Source organism: Capra hircus, chromosome 4, assembly GCF_001704415.2.
Source record: "Capra hircus breed San Clemente chromosome 4, ASM170441v1, whole genome shotgun sequence".
NCBI classification, from domain to species: domain Eukaryota; kingdom Metazoa; phylum Chordata; class Mammalia; order Artiodactyla; family Bovidae; genus Capra; species Capra hircus.
The window spans coordinates 50,894,558-50,915,593 of record NC_030811.1 but is presented as its reverse complement, the minus strand read 5'-3'; the positions used below and the strand labels follow the sequence as shown (position 1 = coordinate 50,915,593).

Here is a 21,036-nt window from a genome sequence, read left to right as displayed (position 1 = left end):
AAAGAAAGGACACTTAGTTTTCTCTCAGTGGAATTTGAACACATTCAGGGCTATTAATGAGCATCTTAGCTATTTGTTGTCAGGTTGCTTTGAGGTTCAGGATATATTTGTGAAGAGTTTTACTTCCCCATTTGGCTTTGGGTGAGTTCAGATAGGAACCTCTGGTGATTCTCTAATTTTATATTTGCTTTGTCTTCCAATTTTTATCAAAATTTTGGCAAACGTAGACCATAATTTAATATCATAAATTTATTTAATATGTGAATGATGACAGCAGTTTGAGTGCTGAGTATCATTATAAATTCAGATCTCAAGGTCCTTAATAGAGAGAAAGCATTGCTCAAAAGCACTTGTTTCTCGATCAAGGTGGAGCTGATGCTATGTATTAATAGTTTTTTTTAAAGTACAGTAGATAATACAAATCACTAGCATTATTATATACCTAGAAGATGTTTAATCTTTCTCAGAGTTATATTTAGATTTCATGGTGGTGAAATGAAATTTTACTATTTAAATTTATTTTTTACACCATCTAGTGGCTCAGAATGAGTGGTGCAGGTAATTGCAGCTAATGTGCACAAGCAAAATGATGTCATAAATCCAACTTTAAATCTAGCTATGGGTTATTACTTTCCTATCTCATGTCAATAAAGTGTAAGCATTAATCATGAAAATTCTTTTCATCATTCTGAATTAAATGTAAAAATTGTATACTTAAGGAATGCATTTTAAGGAGTCTAACAATATTTATAGAGCCATAAAAAATGTGTACTTAGTTAAAAAAATTAGTTCCATGACTTGCCTAATAAAAAATATCATTTAAAAGATTTCAAAGAAATACAAGTTGCTTTCTGTAATTAACTGATCTATAGTTTGCAGTATATAATTATCATTGATTTGACTTACCTCCTGGAAGATTGTCAGTTCTGAAAACAGTCTTTTAAAAAAGGCACACAAGAAAAGATTCATTCTTTTCAATATAAATAGTTAGGCAAATCAAGAAATAAAATGGCACATACTATAATAAAGAGTATTTTAATTTTTTAAATATAATGACAAAACAGTTAAGCTAGTTTGACAATCAGGCTTGCTTTATTAAAATTCTCTAATATAGTTTGATTTTAAAATTCAGCCTTTTCAGGTTTGTTTCTTTTTTTCCTGTTACTGCAAGGAAGCCTCGATGGGATATCTGCTGTGGGTGATTTATTTATTTCAAGCCTCTTTTGAGAGTTATACAAATCTTAGCTTTCTTTCTTTTTTTCTTCTGGTGAAAATCAAATGTTACAATAAAGAAGGAAGAGAAGGCAGATACTCTGCCCTTCCCCCTTCCCTTTTTAACATTTTCCAATTAATAGCTGTCACATGACCCCTGGCTGAGCCAGCCCTCCTTCAAAGTGTCTGGCATTTTCTTAGTTTTAACCTTTGAACCTCACTAATAATAAATTCAAATACTGCTTGCCTAAAAACACAAGACTGTAACTTATTGCTTACAATTCTTTTCATTGTAAGAATTCTGCTGTTTTTTTTTTAATGTGTTAAAGCATTTTATATATTTCAGTAGTTCAATGGAGATTTTGAAATCTTTTTCCCTCCTCCCTGAAGTGAAAGATATTTATAGGGATGAATGAAAGTGAAATATGTAATTTTTATGAGATGGTTAGGTAGCATGACCAACTCAATGGACATGAACTTGAGCAAACTCTGGGAGACAGTGGAGGACAAGGAGCCTGGTGTGTGCTATAGTCCATGGGGTCGCAAAAGTAGGACACGACTTAGTGAATGAACAACAGTGATAACTGCCTTGTTAGTGAAGTTATTCTGAAACACAAAGCCTAGTTTCAGATTTATTAGATGGGGAAAATAATATTAGAGGTTGAAAATCTTTTTTTTTTATTATTTTTACGAATCAGTTTGTTTAAAATTGTGCTAAATCCTTCTACTGGTTTGCATTTCAATTTTGTTATCACCTTAAATAGACATAATATCATAATTAATAGTTTTATCCTAAAACTGTATTTATATATAAAGTTTTATAATTTTGATAGCAGGATCCAGGTTACATAGCTGTAGGCATATTCCATAGCCCTGCATACCTCTTGGGTTATGTTATTATACTTGCTGTTCTGGATTTACATTGCTATTTAGTTTATCTTTCAATCTGTACTCACCAGTAAATTGCTAACCACATTCCTATTCTTACTTTTAAGGCAGTAAATTATTTTTGGAGACTTAATGACAGAAGAGCTATGCTTCAGCAGGAAAGAGGCATGCTGCTTTGTCTGCTATTAACAGAAAAATAAAGAGAGTTAAGAATCCTGGAATATTTCATCTTGTTTACGACACGTGTGACTTGGGCTTTTTGAGACATTTTTTATTAAGTCAAAAACCGGAAATGTAGGTTGTCAGTGTTCACTAATATACAGTAAAAGGGCGTTTTTTTAGTGTGTATTGTTTAGAGTTTCAGGCATTGCCTCCCTTTGTATCTATGACTTTTTCCAGTGATTGGTGAATTGTAACTGTCACTGATCATTTGCTTTGCATTGTGAAAATGTGAAGATTCTGTTACTAGGGCTATTTTGGCGTTAGATGCACCAGAAAAATAAATAAAATGAAAGTCTTGCTGAGCTGTACTGGCAGAGGGAAATGCAGAGTTACTTTTTGGTATTCTTAGTTTTTTCCTTTGTGACTGACCCGGTGCGCCACAAATAGCAAACTCCTGCAGAAGAGTAACTAGGACATCTCAGTATAGGATATCCGTGGTGACATTGAGCTACTTCCCCAAACGTTATCTGTCGAAGAGTAACTCGGACATCTCAATGTAGGATATATGTGGTGATATTGAGCTAGCCCCCCAAATGTTATCGTGTCTTACAGTCTTTGGGGAAGGAGGAGAAGTATTTGTACATGTTGCTGGTTGTTTGGATCTGATGGTATTTCGTGTCTGTGCTGTCCGTCTGGGCATCTTGTGGACTGGGGTACCATGCTGTCTCATGGGCAGGCCCAGCTCTCCCTAGTGGTGATCAGCAGTGTATGGAAACACACTACGTCAGATGTTCTCATTCCACTCCTGGGGCTCCTCTTGTTACCCACTTGCAAAAACCATACTCTGGTACTTCCTGGTGTTCTCTTATCCTTCATTCCAGGAAAATGTTGACAGATGAAAGGGGAAGGTGCCTACAGGAGGCAGGCCATCAGGCCCCAGTAGTGGTTTGAGGGGTAAAGGAGAAACCAGAGGGCTATGTCAGAGAGGCAGAGTACCCAGAGATGGCAGTGGAGGGGCTGTATTGGTTTAATTCTGCATGGAATAAGCAAAGGCTTTTCAGGAACAAAACAGAACAACAGTAAAGCAAAGTACCATGTTGTTGATTAAAAAAAAAAAAAACTTAAATGGAAAAATCCATGATTTGTTATACACGTCTGCTCTCCACACACAAAAAAATCAAGAGCCCGCTCAGTGTCTATATGGCACACTCTTACTCTTTGAGATGTCTCCCACCTGACCCCTTTAAAGGTCAGATTCCCTTTGGAACAGCCCATAGTGATCAGGTTGCCTTATGTGTGCTGTGCTTAGTCGTGTCCGACTCTTTGCAACCCCATCAACTATAGCCCACCAGGCTCCTCTGTCCATGAGGGTTCTCCAGGCAAGAATACTGCAGTGGGTTGCCATGCCTCCTCCAAGGGGGTCTTCCCAAACCAGGGATAGAACCCAGGTCTCCTGCATTGCAGGCGGCTTCTTTACCGTCTGAGCCACCAGGGAAACCTAGGTTGCTTAGAGCGTGCTCCAAAATGCTGGTTTTTGTTGTCCTGGTATTTTGCTTTACCAGTTAGTGGGAAGGCAGAGGGAGGGGATAAAAAAATACTTATTGCATACCTCCAGTACCCTGTTCTAGGCACTCAACATGTTTTCACTTCTCTGATTCCTATGATAACCTTGTGAAGGGTAACGTATTATAATTTTGTAGATGAGAAAACTAATGCTCAGTAAGCTTATTATGTAGATCACCCGAGGATACCAGCTAGGGAGTACCTTCTCCTGGAATCAATGTGGATCTGACGCTGAAGGCTTCTCTCTTTCCATTTTGCTCCACCTAAGTAAGTGGGTGGCCTCACAGGAGCCACCTCATGTGAAGAGTTGACTCATTGGAAAAGACTCTGATGCTGGGAGGGATTGGGGGCAGAAGGAAAAGGGGACAACAGAGGATGAGATGGCTGGATGGCATCACCAACTTGATGGACATGAGTTTGAGTGAGCTCTGGGAGATGGTGATGGACAGGGAGGCCTGGCGTGCTGCGATTCATGGAGTCGCAAAGAGTAGGACACGACTGAGCAACTGAACTGAACTGAACTGAAGTAAGTGGGCCATGACTGGGATTATTCATTTCCTTCTCCCAACTCATTGAGGTTGATACTGTGTCTTAAGTATTTTTGAGTCCTAATATCTAACATCATGACAGATAGATGTTTATTATATGTTTATGAAAATACAGTTAAAATAGGAAAGAATCCTGAACTTCTTGAAAGAATTTAGAATCATAGAAATAGTGGAACCTTAGTGCTAACTTTATAGATCTTGAGGCTCCACATAATTGGAGGAAAATAAATAAAAGACGAATGGAAAAAAGACTGCCTCTGTAGAAATCTTAAAAGACAATGGAGTTTCTGCACTTGAACTTCCTGAGCTTCTTGGCAGTCAGACTGGAAAGGGGAGAGACAAGGAGCTAATGTTAATCGTAAAGGAGGACACTTGGCTTTTCCCAGCACTGGCTACTTAAAAATATCAGATGAATTTCTAGAATCTTCACGATTATCTGACTACAACAACTTTATGTAATAAGAATGACAGTGTCAGATATTACCCTCAACCAAAAAAATTTATAGTAAATATAATGTAACAAGAGATTCCATAGAGGTAATTCTGTGAAGGGCTTCCCAGGTGACTCAGTGATAAAGAATCCGTGTGCCAGTGTAGGAGATATGAGTTCAGTCCCTAGGTTGGTGAGATCCCTTGGAGAAGCAAACAGCAACCCATTTCAGTATTGTTGCCTGGGAAATCCCATGGACAGAGGAGCCTGGGGAGCTACAGTTGATGAGGTTGCAAAAGAGTCGGACATGACTTAGCAACCAAAAAAAAAAAAAAGTTCTGTGAGGGTCCAAGTGTATAATAAAGAGACAGTAATTTATGTAAAGTATCTAACTGAATTATTATGGAGTCTCAAAAGTGATATATATGTGAAAAAATTCTTCCCTTAAAGAACTTGGAGATTGCCTAAGGTCACATACCTGGTTAGTAACAAGCTGGAGACTGGATCTTCTGAAAAAATAATCACAAGAAAAAGAAACAGAAAAAACAGCAGACTTTCCCTCAGATGTGCCACACTGTTTCTGCCTTTTAGGCTTCTGTCAGTACTTATAGTAAATTCAACTGAAGCTATTTCTTCAAACTGTGGTCCCAGTTCTGCAGGGAAATAGGTATCTTTCTTTCTGCAAGTGAAATTTAGGCTCTTTAAACAAGATATCCTATACAGCACATTGGAAAATGTGATAGGCAACAGCCAGCCATAAGTAGAAACAACAAACTTCATACTATGAAGCTAAACATACTTCAGAACAAATATTTGTTTCAGTTCAGTTCAGTCGCTCAGTCTTGTCCAACTCTTTGCGACCCCATGAATACCAACCAGCACACCAGGCCTCCCTGTCCATCACCAACTCCTGGAGTTCACCCAAACTCATCTGCATCGAGTTGGTGACGCCATCCAGCCGTCTCATCCTCTGTCGTCCCCTTCTCCTCCTGCCCCCAATCCCTCCCAGCATCAGGGTCTTTTCCAATGAGTCAGCTCTTTGCATGAGGTGGCCAAAGTATTGGAGTCTCAGCCTCAGCATCAGTCCTTCCAGTGAACATCCAGCACTGGTCTGCTTTAGGATGGACTGGTTGGATCTCCTTGCAGTCCAAGGGACTCTCAAGAGTCTTCAACACCACAGTTCAAAACCATCAATTCTTCGGTGCTCAGCTTTCTTCACAGTCCAACTCTCACATCCATACATGACCACTGGAAAAACCACAGCCTTGATTAGATGGACCTTTGTTGGCAAAGTAATATCTCTGCTTTTTAATATGCTGTCTAGATTGGTCATAACTTTCCTTCCAAGGAGCAAGTGTCTTTTAATTTCATCATCACTAAAATTCTTCAAGTATGTCCCATGTACACAAAGAAATGATACTCCTATTGGAAATGACACATCTTAAGAAAACATGTAGGACAGTCAACTGGTGTGTCATCCAAAATGAAGAGAAAGCACGTTTCATCATGCAGTAAATATTTATTGAACATCATTTACACATCCTGGAGTGTGGGGCACACAGACCAAGTGTAAAACATTGCCATGATCTCAGTGAGTTTGTACATTTTAGTTGGAGGGACAAAGCTAAAGTACATAAACTCCACTGAGGAATAAATACTCAGCTTGAAATGGGGGATATAAGTATGGATTAGATAATTCAAAGAAAAATTGATGAAATCTGGATAACCTGAGTCAGGCTTTAGTCACTAGATAGATTTTGGATGAGGGAGGGGAGACGTCGCCTGGGAAGGGAGCAACACATCCAGAGGCGGGACTGAGTACAGCGTGGAAGGTTAGGCTTCAGGACCAGAGCGATGAGAGGACGATGTGGCTACATCCACATCCACACCCTTTCATCCCACAGGGTAGGAAGAAAGCAAGCTGAGAGGTTTGTAGTTAATGCATTGGACGGGGCAGTGGTTAGTATACATTCTTGAGCAGCCAAGTAAGCTGACAAAAGCAATTTCTAGGAAGAATAGAGAAGCAGAGTTGACAACACAGTAATCCAGGGTAAGGTGATGAAGGTCTGATCCAGAACAGTTAACAGAGTCGTGTATTGTTGGTGTATACACTGAGTGCCAAGGCCACCTGCTGCTGAGTGTGATTTGCTTTTTCTTTGCCTAAAATATCTACAAATCATCAGTCTGCATGTCAGTTTTTACTTTATCGTATTGTAAATGTTGACTGGGTAGAAATTTGAATTAAATGTGTCTTGACTCTGGAACATAAACTAAAATTGATCACAGAAATTAAGTCCTTACTATCTCCTTTCTTGCTTGTCTTCTATCTCTCTTGCTTTAAAAATGGATTTGCAGTGCCTGGAGAAAAAAAATAGGAATTCCTTGAATTAGAGTAACTCAGGCTCACAGCTGCATAGTAAATTATAAAGTAATGAGGTTGGTTTCCATAAGTTGCTTAGAGACTTAGGGTGTTAAAGCAGGTTCATAAATGGTGATTTTCAAACATAATGGAGGAGCTTAGAGATTGTTAGTGTCCATTTCCTCATTTAAGGAATGAGGTTAGGAGACTAAGAGTCAAGCAATTAATGTGTAGATAATAATAGTAAAATGTCAAGGTTGTCAAGTGCCTGTTGTGCATTTTAAAAGAACTTTTGAAATGATGGATGTACAAGAAATGATTCTTATAAAGTTTCTAATTGAAAACAGTAAAAAGGAAGAGATTGCAGAGGTAGCCTTGAAGAAAAATATTTCCATATTTTAAATAGTTTTCTAGTTTTCATGATACCACAATTTGAAAAATCGAAAGTCACAGTGAATAGTTGGAACAACAATGGTAAAGTCCACTCATTCTGAAACTCAGTGTAGTTTATATTTTGTGAGTAAAATTACTTTTATTTCTGCATAAGACTGGTATGCTTTTAAGCACAGATATATGTTTGGAGAAAGGAATATAGTCTTTTAACCTTTCTAACACCTGTTGCTTTCAGACAGATTGGTAACTCCTCTCTGAAAGGGGTGGTACATCACAAAATCTTATTAATGTTCCAAGTTTCTGTTAAGGCAGCATTCTTTTACCATATGGTTTGTAGAAAGTGGATTAGCATGCTTGAGAAATGAGAATCATGGTGCTGAAAAGGATTTAAGGAAATGCTGGGGTCTTATTGGGGCGAGGGGGGTTCTTATTTAAGTGTAAAATAAAACAGCAGCAGAGAGAGAAGATGTAGTTAATGATTAAACATGGACATACCTTTGCTATTGTGTTGGATAAAGTCTCTCTCTTTTTTTTTTAAAATCAAAACTAGTTCTTTTTTTCCTACCTTTTTACATAATCACCTTAATTTATTGCTTAATAATGATTATTTGAGGCATAAAATTTTAACTACAAAATAAAAACTTTTAATGATGGAAAAACTGAAAATGGAGGCATTGGATCACAACTGTTCAGTGTTGCTTTCTCATTATTTTCTCGAATTATTGGGCAAATTTGGTGCTTTTGCTTCTGTGACTGCCACATTACATTTTTGCCTTGAAGCCATCCATTTTACAGATATTGAATTTCTTTTGAGTACTATTTTTATACACTAAGCATCACTACACCTCTGGATCTTGATAGCATTACCGTGCGAGGAGAAAGAAGCTTTGTGTTAGTAATTACCTAACATTGTCAGAAGCTGACTGCAGGCCTCTTTCTAGTGATAACAGAATAACCGCATAATGTAGCTTTATAGCACATGATTAATAGAAAATAATTACACGTCCTACAAAGGGATGCAATATTTCTTATAAATTGACTAGAATGGTTTCCTGTAGATTAAAGGACTCTTCATTATTTTATCAGTCCTCCTGAAGTACAGTCACTTGCCTATGTTAGCATTTCAGTTGATGTTAAGAGCCGCAGAGGGTGAAGGATACCAGATGGCAGACCTTCTTGTACCTGAGCTCTCGTTCGCGTGCCATCAAGATGACATGATGCCCCCTAACCTTTCAGAGATGTAGATGGCAGCCTGGTATGATTTTTGTCTCTCTATTTTTTGTTTGTTAACAAGATGAGGTTTGAGGGCTGTTTTATTTTTTTTTCGTGACCCACCTGTGACTTTTAAACCAGTACTTCAGTTAGTATGTGGACAGCGAGACAACATTGTATGTATTGCATTATTTTCCACTGTAAGTAATACATCATTCATAATCACATTTGTTTGGGGGCAGCAAACAGGGAAGGCAGAGGAAGGCATATTTTCTTCTTGCCCAGGAAATCGTGTGTGCTCTTGAATCTGCAGCCTGAAGTTTAGGATACCATACTCCAAGAAGCATCTTCATTCCAATTTATAGGCTGCAAATGGTTTAATTGGGATTCATGTTGCTCAGGAGGCTCATACAGAGGATAGTAATGATAAAAGTAAAAGCTTCTGTGTTTGCAGTCTCACCGACATACTCTAATGGCTGCAGTGTAAATCCATAAATTTGCCTACTAGATTTTTACCTCACTATATTTTATCTTACCTCTTAATTCCACACAGGAGTACTATATGGAATTCTTTACAAATGTAGAGTAATAAACATTCTGGTTTTTTATTTTTACTCTCTTCTGATTTAAACCTGTGATATTTTAGAGTACTTCTACAGGGTGTGTATTTCATAGGCTTTTCAGTTATTTTAAATTAATTAAGTGAAGCATTTAGGATTATTTTAGCCTAAAACTTATATTTTTCCTAGAATGTGACTTTTAAGGGATGTGTTTACAGCTGAATAAACTCCTCGGATGTTTACTAGTATACTCTATTTAATGAATCTTCTCAGTTACTGTCATGTAAAATTCTCTCATGTGTGAAGTCCTTTGTTGAAGTGATTTGTTGGAAGTCAGTTTCTTAAATTTGAATGTGAGTGAGCTTTTTGAGAACAATAATACATACTTAATTGAGAGTACAGATTATAATTCAAAGCAGAATATTATAAAGTGATATGAATTTTCTGGTTTATAACTTGAATCTAAACATTGAAATCCAGATTGCAGGTTATTCTCTGAAGGCAGGATTGAGTCATACTATACCATCTCTCTAAATGTATTCTATTTCTGTTTCTACCCTTTGGGGGCCTAGTTCCTTTACACTTTCCAGTAATCAGTTGGAGAAAACTTAGATGGGCATTGGATAAGAGCTTTCACACTTAGACTTACTCTGTTAAGTATTCATTTTGAAATCTTACACTGTGGGCCTTTGGCCTCTGCAAGGTGAAATACATTTGTTTTGTTAAGCGTTAGGCTCTAATTGTATTCATTGCCTTAAAAATTGAAAAGGGCAGTTTTATTAGGTACCTATTAGGATATAATGGTTGCTATAATGGTTGCTAATCATAGCTTTCAGTAAGCTGGTATTTTCTTCTGATAAATATATTCTGCGCAGATTATAGTCATCATCATTGAGTTCTGGGCTTCAAACTATTTTCATTGTTTAGAGAATTTTGTCAACTAAGTTCATACTATCATGAAACTTTTGAACTTAAAATCTTGAGTCTACTGTTTCAGAAACCAGAACTGTGCCCTCATTAGAATCAGGTCTTCCCTCCCTCTCTCCAGCCTTTTCCTTCCATCTTATTGTTACAGAAAAAACCTAATTCTGATACACCCCATTGTTTTAAAAGTATTTATGGATTTTAATCCTGTAAACTCTTTATTGATAGACTACATATCAGTACACACCTAGGAATTTCTGCATTTGTATGGAAGAATTGTATGACTTTCCTTTCTGATGGTCAATAGCATAGCTAGTCATCAATACAATACAATAGTTAGTCATCAATACAAACATTAAGTCTATCCTGGGTATTAACATTCCCTCCCCACATATAACTTGATATGCATATGCACATTTATCTATGACTCAGATTTTGGAAATCATAGCCTATTGAATTACTTTGGGGATTGATTTTAAAAATTTATCTTCTATGAAAAATTAAATTTGGGTCCTATGGTGCTTTTTCAGAGTATTGCTTTTGGAAGATATTATTCTTGAAACTTGTAATTCATTTTACTTTGTTTGTATCTCACTAAACATAAATAAATTTGAAATAAAATACATTAGTCAATCTGGCAGACAAATGAACATTAGGTACAGTTTTCACAATGCCTGGAGCCAGTGGTGTGTCTTCAGTGGAGCAAAGGTAAGAAAACGAGGCCCAGGTTCAGCTCACAAGCAAAATAAACACGAAAGTGGCTCATCAGTCACTCTTTTTTACAGCTGGATTAATATTTTGCCGTTATAACTTGAGATACTTTTATTTCCTATTGATCCTCCCCATAAGGGTGAATCTAATGCCACCTTTAAATTCCTTCTGCTCATCCTTTACCTAATGCAGTTTGTGATCAATCAGAGGAGCAAGAAATGCCTTTAGGAAGCTTCTGAAAAGGAGCCCTTTTGTGAATTCTATTGGAAAGCCGGTTTGGGGATATCTTATTAGTGTTTCCTAATTCGCTAATTTATCTGTTTAAAATGGCTACACTGATGTATTACATTTTCCTGAGAAAGAGCATACCTCTACATTCTCAGTCATTTTTGGTTGTATGAGTTTAACTAGAAATTAAGTCATTTATTGTGAAAGGAAAAAAAAAAAAGGCTATCCTTGCCAGATGATAAGCTTCTTGAAGGCAAAGCCAGTTTCCCAAGGATCCTGGCAGTGATCTTGGAGCCTCTAACACTGTGGTTTGCATATAAAAAGGTGTCCCCCAGGCTGTGTGGGTATGTGTGTGTATGTGTGTGTGTGTGAGAGAGAGAGAGAGAGAGAGACAGACAGACAGACAGACATGGGGAGAGAGAAGGGAAAGGGGCCCAGAGAGCCGACTTCGTTATGTAGTTTCATTTACAAGGTTCCTATCCTAAGTGACTATTTCTGTTCTACACCAGGAAATAAACAGGCTTTGTCTTATATGTTAATTTAAATCTTTGCTTAACAGCATTTTTCAAGTGTCCGGAAACAAAAAAGATTAAAATGTTTCAATTTGCAGCCAAAGCTCTTATAACTTTATAAAAAGAAATAACATTTCTAAGAAGTTGCATACAAATGACATTGTACTTACACCAGTCTAAAGGTTAATATTGCATATTGTTTTCAATTAGGAATACAATAGATATGGCTGGTGGGTAGGAGAAATGAAGGGAGCCATTGGCTTGGTGCCGAAAGCCTACATAATGGAGATGTATGATATTTGAGAGTCCTGGGTAAGTACATTTTAATCCAATATTCTGTAATAGCTCATATGTTCTCTTGGTCTCTGCGTTATGAGTCTTTGCTTTTTTAAAAGTCTTTGTAGTTTTCTGATAACACAAAGATTATACTCCCAAATCATTATCTTGTTTTACGAAATTTTAAAATAACTTCATAGAATTTACTTTGGAAATAGATTACTTAGAGAAAGTCCCTTTGTTAATAACCAGCTGTTTTCACAACCTCCTCCTCTTTAGCAAAATACCACTCTTACGGTCTTTCTGAGGAGCTGAATTGACAAAATATTGAGTAAACATTCATTTTCTTCCCTTGGCTAAACATGTAATTTTTTTCTAGGCAGGGAAAATCAACATTTTGTCTGAAGAGAAAAAATGCAGCTTTCTCTTTCTGCTTGCAAAAAAGGAAGATTCCTCTGCTAGTCTGCAAATCTTTTGGATTGAGAATCATTGTAAAAGCACGAATGGCAGTTCATAACCTTTCTTTGTTTTGTTGAGCATCATTTGTCTTTGTTGTTTTATGCATTTATTATAATATTCCTCTGATGTGAAATTAAATGAATACTATTAATGTAAATTAGAAGTAAACAGTAAAGTTACACCTGTTGCTATTTTGCAAAGAAATACATCAATAGTTTTTGTTTACTCATGTGATTTAGGTGAGGAATTCAGCACTATTTTGTATATATCACATAGTCATTGCTACTACTAGTATGAGTTGTAATTTCTCTTAATACTGGTTATCAATGTTTTCAGAATGTAAAGTATAATTTCAAGAAAATTTGATAGCATATATCTCACAAGTTTTTGGTAAATGCTATCTAAAGAATGTAGCTTTGTTAAAACTTTGTAGATGATTCATCTTAGTATTTTTCACATAGTAATAGTAACATGTTTTCATGAAAGAATTTTTACTGATTGGCAAGTTTACTTTATGTTAAATATAGCCATGAGAAAGAAAAATGGTAGAATTGCAAATGATAGTTGCTGTCACCTTCTGCAACACATGTGCAGACCAGAACCATGGTTTGTACAAACCCCTTTACCAGTAATAAATACTCTGGTTATATAATGGGCTTGCCAACATTTTCTACTGTAGTTTTCTTTAGATTTAATAAAACAAAAAATTTATGAGAGGCCTCATTCTGCCACGAATAAAATGGCATAAAGAATCTCAGTGTATTCTCAAAATCAGAAGGCATAACTGAGTACTTTTACCCTGCCTGATCCTTACTATGCTAGTAAAGTCCTACCACAAAACTACTACTACAGACTTGAGAAGTACAGCTTCGAACTTCTCAAAGCAATGAGAAAAGAAGGAAGGCTCAGAGAGGAGGGTGTGGAAATCATGGTGGAAACATGTACCAACAGGTGAGTGGAAGGTTGATGTCAGTCTGATACAGGAGGTGTACGTTGTACTCCAGAGCAAGGTTTGTGGAGTTATATTCTTTCTTTTTTATGTATGGTTGAAATCAAAGGTATTTTAAATGTCTACAAGGTACCAGTATGATGTAAATGTATCAAAATATACTACTGATTGGATAATTATTTGGAGTAAATATAGTCTGCTAATAATGAATCATTGATTAGAAGATACTACTATTATGGAACTTTTCAGATCTTTGCTTTGAAAATAAAGATTCTGAACATGCAAATGAGTTGATAATATTTAAAAACCTCTATTATTTATAAAAATTATCTACAAGTAATATTTCAGAGTTTATATTTTACTGTTATCCCCTCCCTAACCCATGTGAATATCCCCTCCACATGATTATCTGATTTCACATATAAAAATATATCTATTAATTTGGGAGATTGTAGGTAAATTCTAGTTTATTTAAATTAGACATTGTCAAGTTAAAGCTTTCACAAATTAATTTGTGGACTTGTTAATCTTGTTCTAATATAGAGCCACTGGAATAGATTGAAATCGTCTTGGCAAATGTGAGACAACCAATGATGAATGTAGTGGATTGGTTTTCAAGACCTGAGAGATTGAAAAGTGAAAGCAATTGTGGGTTCCACTGTAAATGTAGACTTCCTTGTAAGGTCTACGTTTTGTGCTTCTGATCCAAGTGAAGATTTTAGTCCTGGGCCAGTAGATGGCAGCAGCTTTTCATTGCATAGGAACCCACTGGGAAACCCCTCCCCCACTCTGGCACAGACTTTCTCCAAATGTAAAGTATTTAGAAGATTATTGCCTCCTTTTACAGTTAATCCAGGAGAGGGAGTCCTTTGCCAACTGATGCCAGATAGTCTCTGTGAATGGTGACAGTACAGAAAAAAAGTGTTACTTGTGTCCAGAGCGCCTCTGCCCTTTGTTCCTTTTTACTTGCATATAGGTGGGAGATAAGAAGAGAAACAAAAAAATTGTAATTGGGATGACAGGAAGAACAATCATTACCCTCAACTCATGACTCCTCTATATTCATCTGGTGAAATCATTTGTGTCATAGGAGGGAGAAAGTTTTCTTTACACCCTTGACAATATATCACATGCTTTCCAAGACCATCATCATATCATTAATGTGAATTTAAACAGCATTGCTTGTTAGAAAATATGCTAATTGCTATGTTCCCATTATGTTTGCTTAGCTTTTATTTGTTTTTCTATGAACATTTAGAGAGCTAATTTTTTTCAAAGGTGATTGTAAGTCATATTTTACATAGCATTTTGCTTGATTATTTGCTCTGTACTGAATTTGTACTCTATTGCCATTAGATCTTACAATAATGTTCCACTCTGCAAATTTTTAAGGTTCAAATAAAGTTTAATTGTTTGCAAACTGTTATGATGCTAATAATTCAACAGCCTGCTGTGTTACTAATGAAATTACTTTGTTATGATTAATTTGGAAAATAGTGTGTTGATTGTAGTAATTAAGCACAACAAGGTGAAGTAAATGATTCTAATGCCATCTGGCCTCCAAACTGAATGAAGAAATGAAATAGGACTGTCATCTGAATTTATTCAAAGAAGTAAGGATAATACAAATGACTTCATTGCTATAGGATTTACATTTAACCACAGCTCACTCCATTCTGTTTTTGCCACTTGGTTATATATGACAGTTCCTTTTATGAAAAAGAATGTTGTTTTGCCTAGCAATTGTTTTGAATACTTTATATTAAGTAGATTATTTTTATCTTGTGCTAATTTAATTACAGATAATTATATAAAGTATTATGGGATCATAGAAAATCACTTTTAACCATCTGTAGGTGAAATCTCTGTATATGGAGGGTTTTTTTGCTATTAGTATTGAATATAGTCTTAGAGATTCCATTCAGTTGTTTCTAAAATACTTCTGGACGAAACTCTGGTAGTTCTTATGATTCCACTTTTCCTATGATTTCTTCAGTGTAAGCTATTGCTACTTCCTTCATAGAGTCTGGTTCCTACCCCCAGCCAGGGTCATGATTAAAAACAGAACCCAGAGCTGAGTTATATATGTTATATATTAAAGATCCAGATTTGTAGTTTAGCCACTATAAGAAAACTTACCCTAACATACGTGTAGTTTAAAATCTTGAACTTCATCAGTGAGACTGAGTAAAGCATTGTAAGAATTTTTGAATCATGCAAAGTACTTCTACATTTCAGATAAATAAGTTATTTATATTTCAGTCATTGAACAGAATTATAGACACAAACTGTATAGAGGTCACTTGTTCTCTTGAGTTCAGTAGACTCAAGAATATTGAAGAGCAGTCCATATGGTAAAGAAAGAGGTGGTGTAGATTAAAATATGACCATACCATAGAAAAACATAGGTTCACTCAGAACTTGAAGGGATGTAATCGATATATAATATAAAAACATTTGCTAAAATGGCTTAGTTTGAAAAATCCTGAGTATTCTGAAGTTCAGAGAAATAAGTGGTATATATTATTAAATTATCTCTCTACGAACATAACCTACATTCAAATGCATAGCTTAAACAGTTGATCGTCTGGATTGGGAACAAGCACTTTCTGGACATCCTCAGCTTTCGCCAACATTGTCATCCACTGACTTGTAGTTGCATTCTTCGAGAATATTTGTTAGGACCTCTGATAATGTAACATTTTGCTTCTGATGAAATAAATATTTACACAGCTATTTGTAATTTTGTAACCTGCAATGACATTTCATTAACGTTACTTTCCAGGGGCTTTTTCTTGTTTTCCTTAGCAGAATCTGCTCTATCATTGCTTGATCAGAAACATGATTTATTGCTGGCATGGTACTTCAGAGTATATGGTGTGTATCCAGTAAATGTTTATTAATTAACTGGTGTGCCATCCCACAGTATCTGAGATTTAAGAAGAAAAGAGCTTGACTTCTCTATACCTGGTGGAGAAAAATTCTTTTATCATTTAGTTCATCTGCTTTCTGACTGACAGCGTTCTTTTAGTAAAAAAAAAAAAAAAAAAAAAATCAGTCCCCTCTACTGATTCTTTAAAAGCAATTTCATTGTCCTCATTATACCATCAATAAGTGAATTGGATTAGATTGTTGGTAACAGAATTGAGCGAGATGGTAAGTAACAGGAAAGTTGAACGTGGCAGCCAGTTTTGAGATGTTTCCTCCATTCCTTTCCTAGGTTCAGCATTTTCATTCTTTTAGAAAAGTTACAGGCAGCATGGGCAGCGTGGGGCAAGTGATCTAGTTATACTCCCCACATCACTGCTGCCCTGCATCCACTTGGGCAATGTCAGAGAAGCCTTCTGATCTTGGAAGCACTCTAGCTGTTGCCTTGGATGAATCAAAAAGGAATTTCTGAAAGTGGAAAGTTTCACAGTTGTTGCGAGGTCCAACCATAATTCAATTTTTGTCTTTTTAAAAAACTTTGATTTCCTATTTCTTTTAAGTTGTATGGTTATGTTAACTTGAGTGCTCTGAGTCCTGAGATGAAAGGAACCGTAAGTGCAGAGAGTTGCTGTAGTCATACCAGCGCTCAGCTTAGGTCTGTAAGGTTGGGAAAGGGGCTGAAAGTTGAGCAATCAAAAATCTTGTGAATATGTGCAAAGATGTGAAAATAGAAATTGCCCCAAATCTCATCTGGTAAGTGTGTTTTCTTTCCTTGGAAGGTGTTTCCTTCGGTTTCTCTTCCATTTTCACTCTGTTTTTTATTATCCATTACTCAGAGAGGTAATATAGAACAGCACTTGTGTTTTCTGTTTATTGACCTCAGCTTTGTAACATAAAAACATCACTCCTGCTGGAGTAAAAGCAGGTGCCGTTTTGAGGCTTGAGCAGCAATTTAGCTCTTGTTTGAGGAAAGTGTTACACAGGTACTCTCAAAGGAGAAAATTAATGCTACCAATGTATGCCAATTAAATGTGACTGCTTTAGAGGAAGAGAAAATTCCAACAAATAAGCAGATTCCCATTCACCGTCTCCCCCTCCCCAGCTCCCTTAGGAGTCCACGTAGAAAACCTTGTGTTCGTTCATTGTCATGTCAAAATGATAAAAATAATTTAAGATAGTAATAGCAACAACTAATATGAACTGAGTGTTTACTACTTGTTATGCTGTGTCCTTTTCATTCAGTCCTTCTAAAAACCCTAGAAGGCAAATTCTGTTGTTCATTCCCATTTTCCTGATTAGAAAACTGAGGTTAAGCAGTTTGTCCCAAGGTCCAGGGCTAACAAGTTACCCAGCCTCCCTCACTTGAATTCAGTGCCCTTCTGCTTCCCAATAACTGCAGTGACTTCAGACCAAATACTGAATTCCAATCTTTGCATATAGTAGGCACTCATTAAAACCTATTGACCACTGATGATGGCACCATTCTTATAAAATAGTCTGGAGCGTGAAAAGAATAGTTCAAGAATTGGACAGCCAGAATTTATCTTCTGTAGTTGTAAAGCAGACCGTGGTGACTGTTGAATCCAGAGCAGTTAGTCCACAATGGAGAAGAAACGTTAATGCTGAAACATTTCTGTCTGTGAGCCTCCAGTCTAGAAAACAGAAAGTCAAGGCAGTGGAGAGTTGAGAGAGGACACAGTGCCAAAGAGGCCCTTTTTGAACAATCTTTTCTATTCTTTCCATCTCCTCAAGTCAAGCCCAAGGACACTGAGCAGGCAAGGAAGCCTTGGAGAGGACTTCAAAGCTGGCAGCTTCTGTCTCAAAGTTTTCAGTAGGTTGCTTTTTGTGGGGTGGTGTTTAAACAGATACATTTTTCTAAAAACCAGTTTAAAAAATATTAAATTGTTCAGCCCTTTACAATCAAGAAGCAAACTTCATTATAAAACTTAAGTACTTTTGTAACTGAGATGCTGGCAGTGTCTGACCTAAGACATTTTTTACTTGTTGAGATGTGAATTTATTTAAGGAGAACTTTTATTGGAATATCTGGCTCCTGAGTATGAAGTCTCATCACTTAGGCATCTACCATGGTGCCCTTTTGTGAACAACAAAAAGCTTTAAGTCTGTATACCTCAGTGGTTGGATGCGGGGAGTGGGAGGGCAGAAGATAAGAGCTAGCATTCATTAAAGGGCTCTGGAATTTAGCCAGAGGAAGGTAAGATTGGACCTTCTCATTATCTAAAGTACACCCTGAGGTATTGGCCGTTTTATAGCCCAAAAGAAGAGGGTGCACTGAGAGTCAATTTCCAAGGTGTATTTGACTCTATAGAGTACCCTGAAATATTTCCATGCCTGGTACCCAAAATACCATGCTTCTGAAGGACAGGGAGTAAATGACTTCACATTGTCCTGGTCTCCCACCAAGTAGATTTCACTGGTGTAAAGTAACCTGTCCCATCTAGATGGATACACAACTCATCCCTAATTCCCTGTTCAAGCATCTGTGTCCGTGGAGTCTCCATCGCTCCCTGCTTCCATTGCCTTCCACCACTTTCCTCCTCCCTCAGCTTTCCCAAGTCATATGAGGCATGAGACAGGTAATTCTTATCCCTCTACGAAGTTACGGATATCAGTCGTGGTCTCTGTTTTCTATGATCCCAGCAAAAGCAAGGCATATAACCTTATGTTTATCCTGTTATGTGCACCTTGAATTGAAAAGCTGAAATATAACTATTTTGTGAGTGTGCGTTGGTATGTTTCTGTTGCTTTGCTTCAGTCGGTCAGCGTATTTGCTTTATTCTTTATTATTGTCTCAAGCCTTGCTATTTCTCTTCCTATCTAATTAAATGATTCCATTTTGAATAATTACATTTAAGTGCCAACAGTGTGCTAGGGGCATTTTAAGCATAGACTTCGACACAGTCTTTCCCAGACAGACTCTTAGCCTAAGAGAAACAGACAGGACATAAACTCAGGAAAGGAATAGCCCCAGGTAGCCTCCTCCTTGTGTGATTCTTAGCAAGTTCGATCACTACCAGTGTCCCAAGACATAAAATATTCTCTGACTTTGTTACGTCTGAACGTAGGAGACTACCTGGGAAGCAAACTGGGATCCTTTCTCATATCTTTTAGTGTGCAGACGGGAAGGCAGGTGCAAGGGTTTCAATGCTAGTTCAGATGAAAAGATTCATTTTTTGAAATTTTCTGAAATGCTTATAGCTGCTGAATTGTGAGGGGAACCAAAGAGATGTGCATGAGTAATGTGAGCATATTCACAGAGTTACTGCCAATCATGGTAAATATAATTCTGGAATTATATTCTATCCCTTTAGGAGATAGGGATATAATAGTACCCTTTACCTTTAGTCAGGAACAGGGCTTTGCCAGTGGTGTTCAACTGAGAGTGGGTAGTAGAAGACCACTGGAATTGAAGTCAAGCAAAGTTTCTAGTTTCAGTTCTCGAATGTATTGTGCCCTAGAATACATTTCCTCGCCTGCAAAATACCAGCAGCTTTGTTCTGTCTACCTCAGGGTGTGGTTATTCTTACGTGAGATTATATTTGAAGGTGCCTTAAAAACCCAAAAACAGTATAAAGACGGCTTTTCTGCATTGGAGGATATGAGAACAGATATGCAACAATTGGTGGAAATAAAAATTTCTCCCTCATACCAAAAGCAAGCAAGGGAAAAAAGTTTTTTTTTTTTTTTTAATGCTCAGTAATAGATATAATGCTGCTTGGAGTAATGTTAGTGAGCTGTTGGTTTTGTTATTTTCTAATGAGCATTAATGTCAGATATCCTAGAGGAGTTGGGGATTAAATTCCTCTATAATATTAAATACATTTTTGAATCAAGCCATCAATTGATTTCCAAACTCTCTATGGTTATTTTCTTTACTGCAGGTTTTAATAGCAGAGATGTTACTTCTGTCTGTGAATTTTTAAAATGAACTTTTGCTGTTTAAAACCATCCATCTGAATAATAGACTTTGGTTAAGTATTGTGTGTAGTTGGTTGGAATTAGCAGAGAATTTGTTTTTAACAGACACCTTAAGGAAAATGTTTGTACATTAGACCGATATCCACTCCCTCTATGAACTGTTTCTCCTAGATGTTATCTGTGATTGTTTGCCTGTGAGTACATACTTTGTAGTTAAATATTTTCTTCAGATGCATATCTAAGAATGAGACAATTTTGTTTGATCGAATTAGCCTTGTAATTTAGCACTAATTTTCATTTGTAGTTTGTGAAAATATTGGACTTAGAAATAAGGGCAAAGCAGAAACCTCATTACGTGTAACCTTACTGCTTTAATGTTATAACTTTAGGCAAAGCTAATAAAAAATGCAAAGGACTCTTAAATAATTTAAATTATCTAAAAAAATTGAGCATATTCCTTCAAATAATAATGGCTTTCATGATATGATTTTTTAAAAATTCATTTCTCATATCTTGAATTGCTTAGAAGTATGGATATCAGAGTAAGGTTTGAGTTTATTTAAGATTATTAAATATATTTGTTATCATACAGCATCATGGATGATTCCATTATTTAGCCTAGCAATTATCATCTGTAATGTTATGCTATATATAATTCCAGTAGTGTATTAGATAGTGTCATTATGGTATAGAGTTAATTTTTAGCACTTCTCTTTAAAATAGTGCTTTGTAATATTCCTTGATTCTTTTGAGCCATTAATCAGTTCCATTAACTTAAAAAGA

General features: G+C 36.5%; 1 protein-coding gene across 2 annotated transcripts in view; it reads left to right on the top strand.

Moving 5' to 3' along the window:
* The window catches only part of SKAP2 (src kinase associated phosphoprotein 2), a 171,764-nt gene extending 156,954 nt beyond the window's left edge, over nt 1–14,810 (top strand). The window contains exons 12-13 of one of the 2 annotated variants that reach the window (XM_013963339.2): nt 11,913–12,014; nt 12,358–14,810. In XM_013963339.2, coding sequence (XP_013818793.2) covers nt 11,913–12,005 — 93 coding nt within the window. In that variant the 3' untranslated portion in view covers nt 12,006–12,014; nt 12,358–14,810. The remainder of the gene's footprint in view (nt 1–11,912; nt 12,015–12,357) is intronic. The other variant, XM_018047084.1, reaches the window with a different exon arrangement.